This window comes from Dryobates pubescens, chromosome 15 (assembly GCF_014839835.1).
Source record: "Dryobates pubescens isolate bDryPub1 chromosome 15, bDryPub1.pri, whole genome shotgun sequence".
Lineage (NCBI taxonomy): Eukaryota > Metazoa > Chordata > Aves > Piciformes > Picidae > Dryobates > Dryobates pubescens.
The window spans coordinates 4,276,237-4,292,752 of NC_071626.1; the positions used below are offsets into that span (position 1 = coordinate 4,276,237).

Genomic DNA, 16,516 nt, shown 5'->3' on the forward strand with positions numbered 1-16,516 from the left:
CCTGATTCTCATTCACTGATTCTATTTATTTATCTTTTGAAATGGCAGATTTTCCTTTCTTTACCATGAAAATATAGAGTACTTTATGAATTAGTTGCCTAACCTTGTTGCTAAGCACTTAATTAAAAGCACAAACAGGTGGGTAAATAGATCAGTGCAAAAGGCTAGTCTTAAAGAAATTAGATTTCTAGTTTGACTTTTTGCGTGCCTCATATTTATCTAGGATATTATTTAAGCCTCTGCTTTGTTTTCCCTCCCACAGCATTTTGCTACTAATCTTTATTCTCACATTAAGCTCTTATGGTATCTAACAGAAGACTATAATCATGCTCTGCTAGGTAAACAGAGTCCCCTGTTCTTACAAATACAAACCCATACCTTTGACATGTAATTCTAAATCTTCTAGAACTTTACACTTAAACCAAAGAATATGTAAAGGATCATTTTGTGATTTACCTGGTCTTGAAGTGGGAACTCTTGCTATCTCCAGGGAACAAGGCTTTTTGGTCACTGCTATATCTATGGAATCACAAAGGCTGCTGTTATTTTCTGCAAGAACTGCATCCAGAGGTACAGAAGGTATTGCTTCCAGGGCATAACCTCTCTTCTTTGAATAAGATTCCTGAAATGCAAAAAATGTAAGTAGGTAAGAGGATCTTTCTCAGAGGACACAGGAAAAGAAACAGGTTCAATAACGCTGGTTATCAGAGTTTAAAATCCAGCAAATTAAGTACCACATTCTGCTGAAAGAATTACTTGCATGGCAGAAGAAAACATTCATATTTTCTTTCTTTCTTTTCTGTAATACAGTTCCCATTTAGTTACAGAAATACCTTTATTCACCAAAATCTGCATTTAGCAAAAGCTCTAACACAACTAGCATACCCATACCTTCTTTGCCAGGTTGGAACTTAAGGGATGCCTCTTCATGGTTTTTAATGCCATGTTGTGCAAGTGACCATTACATTAACCACTACAATGACTTTCTCTTTGCAGATGATGTCACAATATCTTTTATATTATGTATAAAAACCCTAAAGATATGGCATCTACATTTTGATGGCACAATCTCAGCTTGTGCATTAATTCCTGCTCCATATTTCAGTGAACAGCAATAATGGTGCAAGATCCTTTAACAGTGATGCATGCAGTGAATGATCATCATAATCGCCATCACTGGAGGTGTTTAGGAAGAGACTGGATGGGGTGCTTGGTGCCACGGTTTAGTTGATTAGATGGTGTTGGATGATAGGTTGGACTTGATGATCTCTGAGGTCTTTTCCAACCTCATTGATTCTATGTTCTATGATATGGATTCCTGGGAAAGTCAAACAGTGCACATAAATCAGATGTGATACAATAAAATGCAAAGGGACAGAAAGCAGCCCGTCAGCCAGATATTGTCACAGCACTACTCAGAAAATGGTTGAAGAATGTGATGATGAGAGCAGGATGTACAGTAACAATTTTTTCAACAACTCATATTACTTAAGTTAAAGTGTGGTTGCAGTTTATCTAGAATCCCTTTTTTAGGTAAATTATTTTTCCTGTTCATTGTTTTGTGACCCAATTTTTATGAGTTCACATTGTGATAATAATTCGAGGCCTCCCAAAGGCTATGATTGAGAAGGCAGTAACAGGACTTCAACTTCAAAATTCTACTTCATGGCTAGAGAGAAACTGCAGGACAAGAGGAAGATTCCTTCCTACCTTGAAATATAAAAAAATCTACCTTGCACATTTAAGTCTGCTGTGAAAAGACAGAGGCAAAAAGCTGTTTACTAAAGCAATGATCATAACAGCAAACTTCAGTTTAATCCTTGCACAGAAGAGCTTATCTAAGAGTAAGTCAGAATGCCACAATCCTAATAAATCTGCCTAGAGGAGCCCAGGAAGAAATACTGCAGCTTTAAAACTGTCACTGAACACCAAAGTGAAACCCTGCTCTGCTCCCAAATTCAGATACATTAAAAAACATTAAAAATTGATATACAAAACATAAGAACAGACACTGGATCATACTTCATGTCACCCAATATTCTGTTCACAAGGGCAACCAATGCTGACTGGCCTAGAGAAAGACTAATCCATGATCAGGACAAGCATGTAGTATTACTTCTCCTACAATCCTTTGTAGATCCCACATTTCATAACCCAAAGGTGCTGGCTGTGTTTTGTCTTTCCCCCAGCTGAACTTTCCCAAATGAATTCCTCGAGCTGCCTTTAGAGCACATGCCATTTCTTACAGTTTGCATGCTCGCGATTGTGTTTGCAGCTGTCTCACCAAGTTTGGCATCCCTAATTCTTGTGCTTTAGAAGGCAAGGAATGGTTGTTATCCTCTCTTTGTGATTTCACAGACCTCTGTCACTCTTGCCTTGTACTCTCCTTTAAGGAATGAGGAATTCTAATGCACTCATGAAACTCTTCTGGGCTTTTGACCACTCCTGCCGTCCCTCACCCTCTTAAGCCTTCAACGATGTGACAGGTATCAGATTTTCACAAGATGGTATTCATACTGATATAATGATGTTCCCTCTTTTGTATTCTTCCACTTCCTTAATTTTTCTTAACACAGTTTGATTTGCTGAATCTTATTCAACATTCTCTAATTAACAATGCCAGAACATAAATGTCAGAGAATACACAAAAAATGATGGGGTTATTAAGAAAATAGTTGGAATGTAAATTGCTGACAAATAAATTCTTCCTCTATCTTCCCCTAAATAAAGAAAACGTGATGATGGTGTGGCAAGCAGAAGTCAAAAAAGTTTGGAATTCTATCCATTGATTAGGTGAAGGCAATAAGAGAGAAAGGGAGTTGGGGCTGTTCAGTCTGGAGAACAGAGAGCTCCGAGGAGACCTAATTGTGGCCTTCCAGTATCTTAAGGGGGATACAAGAAAGCTGAGGAGGGAATTTTTAGGGTGTCAGGGAGTGATAGGACTGGGGGGGATGAAACAAAAATAGAAATGGGTAGATTCAGATTGGATGTCAGGAAGAAGTTCTTCCCTGTGAGGGTGGTGAGACACTGGAACAGGTTGCTCAGGGAGGTGATAGAAGCCTCATTTCTGGAGGTTTTTAAGGCCAGGCTGGATGTGGCTCTGGGCAACATGATCTAGCATGAGGAGTCCCTGCCCATGGCAGGGGGGTTGGAACTAGATGATCCTTGAGGTCCCTTCCAACCCTAACAATGCTATGATTCTATAAGCCTTAATTAAAGAATGCATATGGGACAAAAATGGAAAAACTTCTTAACGATGGAGAAAAGCAGTGTAAAGTCTTCTGGTTGCTGCAATCTGCATTTTGCAGGTACTGAGCATACTCTAGAGGTTTTTAAGGTCTAAATTAATTCAAGCTAGATTTTAGCAGATGATCTAAAATTTGCAAGTATCAGGCAATGTAATTCTGCTTTTTAAAAGCCCTTCAGCATTCCTCTCAATAATATCAGTTGTGTTGTTTCACCTCACCCACTGCAATGAGCAGTAGCTCTGCATTAATCTTCTAAAGAAATACTCTTCCATTAGAGTTGAATACTCTTTAGTCCTGAAATCAAAATGATCTGAGTTGAATTGTTTATAGAGATCACTCAATCTCAAATATTTCTGGAAACTACTCCAAAAATTTGAAGGTGGCACAGGCAACTGACCACAACTATCCTGTCAGAATTGGTTCTTATTAAAATTACAACTTCATAAAAAGAATGTGTTGGGCTGCCAGTACATTAAAATAAGTATTTTTGTGGAAAGGATAAAAATACATCCACAATAGAAGTGACAGAAAAAAAGAGGAGAGTGGTTGGGTGAGTCACTGGAGAAGCATTAGAGAACAGTTCCCCATACTGATAAGATATAAATTAGATTTTTTTTTGCCTTTTAGAGAGAAACAGTAATGTGAGATTGAAGCTGCAGAGCACGTGCCAGAAACACGCATGGCCCTTACGCAGAGGCCTCCAGCCAGCTGGGTCTCCTCTGAGCATATTCTCGATGGTATAATACCTATCATATGACATCTGAAACTTAACAGGACTAGAAAACAGAAGGGGAAGTGGGTAGGGGGGGGGTGAGTGTGGAATGGGGACAATGTAGGATGTGATTGTTGATCAGTAGGAATGAATTTGCTTTGGAAGTATCTATACAGCAAATGGTTATACACAAGTGTAAAGCAACATCCCATAACGTGAGTGAAGCTTCAAAAACGACATGATGCTGAGTTAGGCCTCTTTGCCACATTTCTGCCAAGCCTCTTGCTACTCTTGCTTCTGCCTTTTAGATACTCTTGAACTTCTTATAACAATCAGTCAGAATAATGCATGCTCCAGGACTGAGATATAAGCAGTATTTACCATTTTGTGTTTGTAGGACCTAAGAATAAAAAATTATAAAGGCTCATGCAGGCATCTGATCAGAACTGACATTCTGACAGGAAGATAGAATTTGTACTTAAGTGAAGGGTTTTTTTCAGACCATCCATCTCATTTTCTACAGAAATCAGGTCAGCTCCCTGGAACATGGGACAACATGTCAGGGTCAGATATAACTGCCAGATGAGCAGCAAGCAGAAAACCGGATCATTAAAGGTGTATTGGTACATCTCTTTCATCACAGTGATCACTCAGGTAGGAATGGCATGTACCACTAGGCATTTATTAACTTATTTATAACTTACAAATTCTAAGTTTATGAACAGCTGTCTTGACCTCCTGGAGTCTGAAGCTACTCACAGTTGAAGGTCTCACCGTAGCCTGTTGAAATCTTACTAGATTTGCTTGAGTGTCCCTTTTTTATTATGATTTCCTTGTCATTAAACACTAACTCTCCTCACAATTTATGTAAGACACCCAATAATAATCAGAAAGATTTGAAGAATAAGTGCTTTCAGCACTAAGGCACTTTTAAAGGAAAATATGGGGAGCGAGAATGCCTCTGTGCACATTTCTATTAAAAAACATAAGTTAAGGACCCTAGAAAGAGAATGATTAGAGGGCAGTTTCAATGGCATTAAATTGTATTTTCAGATCACAGGATCGCCAAGGTTGGATAATTCAGAGTTTTAAAGAAAGCCTTATGGCTATAATCTCTTTCAGTGGTGCCCTGTGATAGGAGGAGGGGCAATTGATACAAATTGGAACACGGGAAGTTCTACATCAACGTGAAGAAAAACTTCTTCATTGAAGGTGCTGGAGTACTGGAGCAGGCTGCCCAGAGAGGTCATGGATCCTGCTTCTCTGGAGGCTTTCCAAACCCACACTTTCCTGTGTGGCCTGCCCTAGGTAATCCTGCTTTGTCAGCGGGGTTGAACTTGATGAGGTCCCTTCCAACACCTACCTTTCTATGATTCTATGACTATTGATTGTCTATTGAATAATTGTCTTCTGTAATGTTAATGTTTCAGTCACACCTCTCCTAAGTGACTGCACTTTCTGAAGTTAACAATATATTTTTGCAGAGAGTGTCTGCTTTTAAAAGTGGTAACACTTGAGTTTTATAGTTACTGCCAAGAATTGCTATGCAGAAAGGATCTTTCTACACTTGCTCCTATGGAGACCAAGGTCACTGCTAAATCTTGGGTGCCGTATTGTGGGTGAAGAAAGTAAAAGGCATTTGTAGAGGGTCTGTCACTCATTTAGTGGCCAACCCAGCCCTAATCCTTGAGAATAATAAACATTAAAGGAGAAAAAGTCTCATAATGCAATATATCTACCATCTTTAGAAAATTTCTTTTCCAGTTGCATAGATCATAGAATCAATAAGGTTGGAAGAGACCTCAAAGATCATCAAGTCCAACCTGTCACGCAAGACCTCATGACTACTAAACCATGGCACCACATGCCACGTCCAATCCCCTCTTGTAAACCTCCAAGGATGGTGACTCCACCAACTCCTTGGGCAGCACATTCCAAGGGCTAACAACTCTGTGAAGAACTTTCTCCTCGAGACTAAGAAAATGAACTGCCATCAAGATCCACCAGTGTATTGTGTCTCCCCTGGCTTGCTGCATGCCAGAGGACCAGCATTAAGTGCTTCTTTTTCCATCATAGTGGAATAAATTCTGCCTAGTCATTCTTTAGGAGAGTACTGTGATACTTCATTAATAAAACTTTGGAGACTTATTGATCCTAAATGTCATGAGAGAGAGAAATTACTACTGCATTTATCCCATTTATGTCACAGAATTGTAAAATTACAGAATGTTTGGGCTTTAGAGGACATCAAGTCCAACCTCCCTGCAATGAGCAGGGATATCTTCAACTACATCAGGTTGCTCAGACCCCCATCCCACCTGACTGACATGCAGCAAGGTGGTGTGGAGAATGTCCAAACCTTGCCAGAGTTTGTCACAATAATGTACTGAGTAAAGCAAATTCAAAGTATTTCCTATGTCATCATAACCAAAACCTGCAATTAGATGGTGAAATATTTATTTTGACTGCCTCTCCATTGAAAGAAATCAGGACTATCACTGTAATTTCGTGGCTAGAAAAACCACTTTTGTCTATTACTAATAATTTAACTAAAGCATTTTTTATAGTATCGTGTAATTAGTATCATTTTTCATGAGTCAAACTATGATAAATGTTCATTGTTATGACAGCTAGAAACACTTGAATATGTAATTTGTCACAGAAGAGATAATCAGGTTCATCTCATGATATATTACAGAATCTGGAAAACTCCTAACATTCTCCTTTAAGGGTAGTGATGCTGGAGGGCTACTGTACAAAGTATTTATAAGTATTGCACACCGATTTTAAAGAATATTCTCTTTGACCCTCCCATAAAGCATCTGAAACAGTGGGGTTGCTGTTGTAGAAAGAGAACCATAGAATCAGAATTGTTTTGGTTGGAAAAGACCTCTAAGATCATCAAATCCAATCATCAACCTAACACCACCAGGGCTGTTAAAGCACATCCCCAAGCGCCATGGCCACAGGTTTCTTGAACACGTCCAGGGACGGTGACTCCACCACCTCCCTGGTCAATGCTTGACCAGTCTTTCCATAAAGAAACTTTTCCTAACAGCTAATCTAAACCTCTTCTGGCACAATTTCAGGCCATTTCCTCTCATCCTATTACCTGATTCTAGAGGGAAGCCCCACCTCACTCCAGTCTCCTTTCAGGTAGTTGTAGAGAGCAAGGAGGTCTCCCCTCAGCCTCCTCTTCTCCAGATAGAACAAGCCCAGTTCCCTCAGCCACTCATCATAAGCCTTGTTCTCTGGACCTTTCACCTGTTTTATTGCACTGCTCTGGACATGCTCCAGCACCTCAATGTCCTTCTTGTAGTGAAGGGCCCAGAACTGAGCCTGGTATTCGAGGTGCGGCCTCACCAGTGCCCAATTCAGGGGCACAATCACTTCCTACTGCTGCCCCTGATCCAGGCCAGGATGCTGTTGGCCTTCTTGGCCACCTGGGCACACTGCTGGCTCATGTTCAGCCAGCTGTCAACCAACACCCCCAGGTCCTTTCCCACCAGGCAACTTTCCAGCCACTCTGCCCCAGAGCTGTAGTGTTGCCTGGGGTTGTTGTGACCCAAGTGTGGGACCCACAGAATCACAAACATTCAGGTTGGGAAAGGCCCTCAGGATCACCGAGTCCAACCGATAACCCTACTCTACAAGGTTCACCCCTAAACCATATCCCCAGGCACCACATCAAGGATTGGTGACTCAACCACCTCCCTGGGCAGCACATTCCAATGCCTGACCACTCTTGCTGGGTATTTTTTTTTCGTAATGTCCAGTCTAAACCTATCCAGCTGCAGCTTGAGGCCATTCCCTTTTGTTCTATCACTAATTACCTATGAGCAGAGACCAGCCTCTCTACAATGTCCTTTCAGGTAGTTGTAGAGAGCACTTGGCTTTGTTAAATGCCATACAACTGACACTGCCTGTTGACCCAGCCTGTTCAGATCTCTTTGCAGAGCCTCCCTACACTCAAGCAGGTCAACACTCCCACCCAATAACAATAATACACACACAGAGTTATCCAAAACAATTTTTCCCCTCCAGCACCTGAAACAGCTTTTTCTACGTTTCAGTGCACCTTCCACAGAGCTAAAAAAAAAAGTGTTCATTTAAACAGGAAAAAAACATGTTAGATTTGTTGTTCCATGTGTTTATGTTGTTAGAAACGTTAAGGTGCCGTGTAGCTTTCCAGAAACCATTCCCAAAAGTTGGATCTGCTTTTTCAAGCTTTGTGTTTGAGGGGGAAATGAGCATTGCTTACAGAGCACGACACATGCAGGGTTATCCTGTCCTTTTCAAATGCATATGTTCATGAATCTTGTTTAGAAGCTAAAATTTCATCTGGAAACTTTATCACTAAAACCTGGAGGTCCTAAACACAGCTTTACATTACAAAGCTCAGTAATGTAAGCCTAAACTCTAAACGCCTGAAAACACGGGCAAATCGTGAGCATAATGAACGCAGTGGTAACCTCAGCAACAGAAACACGCCACCACATTTTATGCAGAGTTTTCATGATTCTATCTGGCAGATATTCAGAATTTCAAATGCATTTAGATTGTTGAAGGCATGTTAGAGGCTTTCCCATGTGTACAACATTCAGGCAGTGAAAAGGAGCAGATGTCTCCTCTAATAAATAACTCACTCCGACAGAGAATGCACTGCAAGTCTCCGTAATTTGGTTTATGCAAATGCTAATGGTTGTGTGCAGCAATGTAGCAAAATGCAATAACTACCTTAATAAATCATTCTTGGTTTAGCTGAACAAAATACAATTACAAAATAGCAAGTAATTTCCAGGTTAAATATCCTCCTATTTTTTTTTCCCCCCACTGTTTTTATAAATGACATTAAACAAAACCCAAGTCTGGTTTGACTATCAAGCTATAGGAAAATGTCTGTTTACAGTAAAGGCTATTGTACTAAAAAAGATAAAATGAGCTGAAACCTCAGCTCCACAGAAGCAATACTTCTCTGCAAGCTGCTTTTGCTCTAATATCTATATTTTAAACACTCATATACACATCGAAAAAAACCCCACTTAGATCAAAACATGGGGCAAATTTTGGTGAATTAAATAAATCTGGATGAAAAAGTTGCATTTACTATTATGCATCATTAAGTAGGATAATAAAACCACTGATGAATCCTTGTCAAAGTATTAATATATCATTTAACAGACAGAACTTTATACATGAAGGAGGGCCCACACAAACATTTAATTTTAATGCAACAGTAGGTTAATTTCTCTAGTTTTATCCAGCAAGAGATAAAATAACTCAGTGGAAAGTGAGAAGTTTGGGCCAGGAGATGTTTCAGAAGGTGAAAGACAAGGCTCAGAAGAGTGTGCTAATGTGTTAATTCATTATCTGTTAAGAATGATACAGGGGTTTAAGATAATATTCTGCCTCTGCCTCTTGTTCTGAAGTCCTGTAAACACTTGCACAAATTTGCTCAAGAGAAGCTAATTATTTGATGCCACACACAAAGGATTTAATAGAAGCTACAAACAAACATTTGTTCTTTCAGGAGAGGTTTAAAAAGTTTCCCATGTTTAAAAGTTTTCCAGTTTGATACTAAAGAAATAAAGACTTAATTATGTCTGGTGAAGAAGTTGTTGTTGCAACAGTGCAAGCCAACATTCTCTTAAAAGAAATCCTTCCTACACATGCTCCCACAGGAAAACAGAAGGAACAAGAGTATGTTTTTTCCAAATATTAAAGTTATTCAGTCATACTATGCAAAGAAGTGGCTTTGTTGTGAATCATACCTTTATCTGATGCACAACTGAAGAGAAAATGAGATACAAAATCAGTAGAACATTTTTAATTGTTCATGCAAAGTCTGTAACCAAATAACCTGTGTGTGTGGTAAACACGGTGTTTCAGCAGAGTGAGAACTGAACCTAAGAGACAGAGGGAAAGCGAATCCATACTGTGAGCTTGAAGAAACAGTATTTTGAAACTGCAAAATTAATCATTGCCTTCCAAGAGGAGGAATAGGCACAACAGTAGCAGGCAAACGTTAATGCAATGCTGTCCATGTCTCCTACGTTCTTCGACAACACAGTAATTTCTCATTTCCAACCACAGTTTTGAGTGGGACCCTTGGAATTCTGCCGTTTCCAGGCCAAAAATGAGCCCACCGACATTTATAACATGGATATGTCTGTTTGGCCAGAATTAAGGAATCATGCCACACCTGAAAGGACAATATAGAGAGGTAGGTGCTGGTCTCTCCTCACAGGTGATAGAACAAGAGCAAACAGCCTCAAGCTGCACCAGGGTAGGTTTAGGCTAGACAGTAGGGAATTTCTTTTCACTCAAAGAGTGATCAAGCTTTGGAACAGGCTGCCCAGGGAGGTGGTTGAGTCACCATCCCTGGATGTGTTCAAAGGTTGTTTAGATGTGGCATTTAGCAGAAGGGAGTGAGGCAAGGCCTTCTGCTTTGTCAGCTGCGCACCCTCTGTAGTGCCCTGGTGTTTAATTTGCACACAAATTCGTCTCCAGACCCAGGCATGTAGTCAAACACATCCCTCTACCTCATGGCTCATGCTGGCTGGCTTCCAGAAGCCTCCTGTTCAACATGAAAGAGCAATAATTGAACAAATCCAGAGATGTCCACACTTTCCCATTGCTATACTGAACACAAGCACCCAGATGGGTTTCTGAATGAGCAGTCTACTGTCAATATTTATTCATTTACAATGCAAAAAACAATGATGCTATAAACCCCAATCCTTATAAGGCAGAATTTAGGCTATTGTCCACATAATAGTGGATATATTGTCACTGTTTCAGAGTGGTCAAGGCATAAGAAGAACACTGAACTGCTGGAGCAGGTCCAGAGGAGGGCCATGAATATGATCAGAGGGCTGCATCACCTTCCCTATGGGGACAGGCTGAGGGAGTTGGGGCTGTTCAACCTGGAGAAAAAAAGGCTCCAGGAAGACCTTGAAGCTGTCTTCCAGTAGCTGAAGGGAGCCTACACCAAAGCTGGGGAGGTACTTTTTAGAAGGGCTGGTAGTGATGGGATGAAAGGGGATGGATTGAAGCTTGAGGTGGGGAGATTTAAGCTGGATATTAGGAAGAAATTTTTTACAGTGAGGGTGGTGAGTACTGGAACAGGTTGCCCAGGGAGGCTGTGAATGCTCCCTCCCTGGAGGTGTTTAAGGCCAGGTGGGATGAGACCTTGAGTAACCTGGTTTAGGGGAAGGTGTTCCCACCCTTGGCAGGACAGTTGGAACTAGATGATCTTTAAGGTCCCCTCCAAGCTAACCATTCAATGAACCTATAAATATAAATGGATTACAACAGTTTACTCAAAAATCTTTATGAGCCCTATCTTTTTAAAGACACCAGCTCATCTGAGGTCACATGTTTTTACAGAGAATTATAGAATGTTGATGTTTATAATTACATGAACAAGATCTCTGGAAATTATCTCAGCCAAACTTTCAGTCAAAGCAGAGCTATCTTAAACACGAGCCTGCTCTGGACCTTGTCCAGTTAATTCTGAAAATACCCAAAGGGCAAATAAATTGCAACATCTCTGGTTACATTGCAAACCTGGGTAGTGTCTAGATAGTAAAAACAACATAATAATTTGCCAGAAGACATCTGAAGTCATAGGCAACAGGAAACTAAGAATTCCAATTACACTGGAAATTAAGAAGTGACATACTATGTGCAAGAACAAACCTCAGCTTCATTCCTTAAAGCACTTGCAGAAAACGTAGCATAGCACTAAAATAAGCCACCATTTTTTCTCCAATATACTCATTTCCCATCAGTGTTCAGCAAGGTATAATCATCACCTGCTGATTCCTTCTAGGCAGAACACATACTGCACTTTTCAGTAGCTGCCCCAGTGTGGGGGTGGTGTGCTCCTGAAACTGCCAGTAAAACCTCAGTTTACTGCAGACGAGACAACACTGCAAATCAAGAACTTAACAGAAATGGTTTTTAATGGGTAACAGAGCTCTCCATGTCAGCCCCATTTCTGTGAACTCATCATTTAAGCCAAGAAACTAAGAAGAAAAATAAAATAAAATAAAATAATTCTTTTCCCCTGAAGGTCAGAAATCCTAGGATAATATTTCAGCTAATCATAGAGTCATAGAATTGTTAGGGTTGGAAGGGACCTCAAGGACCTCACTACTGACTGTGAAGAGCTTCCTCCTGATGTCCAACCTAAATCTCCCCTGCTCCAGTTTCAAACCATTGCCCCTTGTCCTGTCACTACAGGCCCTTCTAAACAGCTCTTCCACAGCTTTCCTGCAGGTCCCCTTCAGGTATTGAAATGTAGCTACAAGGTGTCCCTCTGCCCTTCTTTTCTCCAGGCTGAACGGCCCCAACTCTCTTAGCCTGTGTTCATGGGAGGGGTGCTCCAGCTTTCTGATCATCCTCGTGGCCCTCCTTGGGACCCACTCTAGCAGAGCCATGCCAGAAGATCACTGCTTCTAAAAAAATGAAAACCTCACATCTTCTAGCCCTTAAATATTTATGTAAACTTTCCATATCTGTCTATATTTTGTAAAATCCATGCTGGCATCATGAAGATTTATAGTTAACAGCTTTGAAATTGAAGTGCAGTTTTTCTATAGCAACTGCACTGGTCTCTTCACACATATTATTTCCATTTTGTAGTAGTTAGACAAATGTTGTTGGCCATCATGACAAACACAGGGAATAACTGTCATGATTTTGAAGATACACATACATCATGTAATTCAAGAGACAGTGCAGATCCATCAGCTTCCAAAATGGGGCACAGCTAAAACTACCTTATCTCACCATTTCTTCATATCACAAGTAGGAAAAGATGTTGGCATGGCTGTCAAGATTAAAGTGTGCAGACTGCTTGCTTCAATCTGATAGTGTTGCTATGATCACACAGGACTTTGTACCACCCATCCCTCTGACACTGCAGATAGCCCTGTATTTATCTCTGCACATCAGGCCCCGTTTGCCCTGCAGCAGGGAAGTATTCAAAGCATACTATCCACGAGAAAGAAAATGGAATGAAAACTACAGTTTCATACATTTGAAGTATGCTGCTTTGTTAAAACAAAAAAGAATTAAAACTGAGTATGCATGTGTGTGGGTCCTGGCAAATATATTAGGAGCTGAATAGCAAATTAAATCACACTGCAGAATAGAAGATTGAGACCAAAAAACCAATTCCATTACTGGCAAACAAGAATGTTCATAGAATCATAGAATCAATAAGGTTGGAAAAGACCATCAAGTCCAACCTGTCACCCAACACCTCATGATCAGGTTCCTTCTCAGCCTTCTCTTCTCACTCTTATTCCTAGCTGTTCCACATGTCTTCATGTTCACTCAGATGTCTCTCTGACCACAGTGACATTTAATGCCTCTGAAGAGATGTTCTACTTCTGTCTCTGTTAGAGGCAACTTTTATAGTTTCCATCAGCCTAGCCACCAACTTTGACTGTGCTCAGCTGAATGATCTGGATGGTTTCATTTGTAAGTGTTCTGTTTCAGTGAGGGCAGCATCAGCCTTGCATCAGCCTCACTACATATGTTGTAACTTCCTAGGATACTTCAACAGCATCGGACCTTTGTCCTAACTGTATATATGTATAAACCATGGCTTCAAGTTCAACACTTGACTGTTATATTACTTACACTTTCCTTAACATGTGCCCATGTGGCTCCTGATCTCATCACCCCCAAGAAGACACCAGCCCTCAGTGCACCATGACAGTACCCACAGATTAAACCTCTTTCCTTTCAATAAAACAACCACCACGAAACTCTGTACTTTTCATTCCACCTTGTCTTTGTGATCAGCGTGTGCTGAATGTTCCTCTGTCCAAGGGCAGAACTTCTTGTAGATCATCTGCATACATACAAGGGATAAACAGGCTTTGCTTGTGCTAAGGCAGTTTGGGCCCAGAGCTGTTTGTTCTGAGAACACCTGTAGTACTGCTCTTTCAGCTTTTAAATGATAGCTGCAGAACAATTCACACAGAACATTCCATAAAAACCCTCTCCAAAATGACACTTTTCAGCTCAGGACAGACAGAAATTACAGGCTGCATGTCAGAAGTACCTTCAGCCAAGCCTTTTCACAGTATCATCATAACTGCAATAAAAAAATCAAATTTGTCAAGGAGATAAATGCCTTTTTCTTTGGCATATTGAAAGGTCTTAGTCATCAGGTCACAGATGGACACTGTCATAATCGTACCTAAAATTCGTTTTTATTTTACTCTCAGTAAGTTTGCAGGTGACACCAAACTGGGTGTCCCTGATGATCTGCTGGAGGGTAGTGAAGCTTTACAGTGGGATGTAGACAGGTTAGACCAATGCTCCAAGGCTAATGGTTTGAGATTTCACAAGGCCAAGTTCTGCACTTGGGTCATAAAAACCCCATGGTAAGTACAGCCTTGGGGATGCATGGTTGGAAAGCTGCATCCTGGAAAGGGACCTGGGGGTATTGGTTGACAGTTGATTGAATATGAGTCAGCAGAGTGCCCAGGCTGCCAAGAAAGTCAGTGGCATCCTGCCTTGTAGTAGAAACACTGTGGCCAGCAGAAACAGGGAGGGAGGTGATCATTCCCCTGTAACCGGGGGAAGTTTAGGCTGGAAGTGAGGAGAAAGTTCTTCCCAGAAGGAGTAATTGGCCATTGGAATGTGCTGCCCAGGGAGGTGGTGGAGTCACCATCACTGGAGGTGTTAAAAAAAGGACTGGATGTGGCACCCGAAGCCATGGTTTAGTTGTCATGAGGTGCTAGGTATTAGGTAATAGGTTGGACTTGATGATCTCTGAGATCTTTTCCAGCCTTGTTGATTCTAGGATTCTATGGTGAGGCCACACCTTTAATACTGTGTTCAGTTCTGGGGCCCTCTGTAAGAAGGACATTTTGGTACTGGAGCATGTCCTGTGCCTGTGTATATAAACCAAGAATCAATTTTTATGTTTGTCCTCCTTTGATAAGTAAACACAGCGTGTCTATGTAACTGTAAAACCCTATTTTTTCACTACAAGAGAAATGGACACATGAACTTCTTCCTGTTCAAGAGTAGCTGTTAAGAGTCTTCTCACTATTTTAGGCTCTTTAGTAGAGTATGGATTTTAATGCCAATTACACTTATCTCATTGTTTTTCAGGATGATGTCTGCATTTTCTAATGTGTTCATGGACTGACATGAGTGCCAGAAACCCATTTTTGTACTTTCACCTAAAACATGCTGCTGCAGATTATATCTACCATAATTTGTTAGGCAAATTCAAGATACTGGTCTTCATCTAAGAGCTGAAAAACATACTTTGTGTGAGCTGTCCCTGAGAACAACATGTTCTGTGCTGCATTCTGAAGTAAATGTGAAAGACCCAACAGATTAGCTAACAGCTTGAAAGATTGCATGCACTGGTGGCATCATTTTAGAAACTGAATTCAGTGGTCTGGATCTTGAGGATTTTTTCAGCACTTAATTGTATTCCTTTCTTCCATTAAAAGAAAAAAAACCAACTATATAAAATCACCAAGACCACAAAACTATCTCTGTCTTCAATTTTTATGGAGAGAAACAATCTCAAAAGGTGATCTGTCATTTTTCAAGTGAATGTAGAACAAATATGCTGTGAGGTTGTTGGGTTTTTTTTTGCACCCATAATTTAAAATCTTATTAGTTTTCAGAGTAAGAAAGATGAGATATTGCAAGCCTGAGTTTAAAATGTAATTACAATGAATAAAACTAACTCAAGAGTCACAGTCTTAAGGCTGATGTTCTTGAAATGGATCTCTATGAAAAGGAAAGGTACCTACCAACAAAGCTAACTTCATTCTCTTTTTTTTTTTCAAATCATAGAATGGTTTGGGATGGAAGGGACCTTAAAGATAATCTGGTTCCAACCCCCTGCCATGGGCAGGGGCACCTTCTCAACAACTAGGCCAGGTTGCTTAAGGTCTCATCCAACCTGGCCTTGAACACTTTCAGGTAGGAGGCATCCGCAACCTGTTCCAGTGTCTCACCACCCTCACTGTAAAGAATTTCTTCCTAATCTCCAGTCTAAGTCTGCCCTCCTCAAACTTCAATCCATTCCCTCTCATCCTATCACTGCAAGCCCTTGTCATAAATCCCTTCCTGACATTCTTGTGGGCCCCCTTCAGGTACTGCTGTAAGTTCTGCTTGGAGCCTTCTCTTCTCCAGGCTGAACAGCCCCTCTCCCAGCCTGTCCCCTTAGGGGAGGTGCTCCAGCCTTCTGGTCATCTTTGTGGCCCTCCTCTTGACCCTCTCCCACAGTTTGATGTCCTTCTTGTGCTATGGGCACCAGAATTGGACACAGCACTCCAAGTGGGGTCTCATGAGAACAGAGTAGAGGGGGATTATCACCTCCCTCATCCTGTTGGTCACACTTTTGACACAGCTCAGGACAAGTCTTCCTTCTGGGGTGCAAGTGCTTGTGGCTGGCTCTCGAGTTTTTCATCAAGTGACACCCCCAAGTCCTTTTCTTTGAGACTGCTCTCAAGCAGCTCCTTGCTCAGCCTATGTTTGGGCTTGGGACTGCCTTGCCCCAAGG

General features: G+C 40.9%; 1 protein-coding gene across 13 annotated transcripts in view; it reads right to left on the reverse strand.

Annotated features, from left to right (window-relative positions):
- Positions 1-16,516, reverse strand: part of ANKS1B (ankyrin repeat and sterile alpha motif domain containing 1B) — a 414,109-nt gene that overhangs the window by 300,688 nt on the left and 96,905 nt on the right. For all 13 annotated transcript variants that reach the window (XM_054167872.1, XM_054167864.1, XM_054167871.1 and 10 more), the window contains one exon: positions 457-622. In XM_054167872.1, the coding sequence (XP_054023847.1) occupies positions 457-622 (166 nt within the window). The remainder of the gene's footprint in view (positions 1-456; positions 623-16,516) is intronic.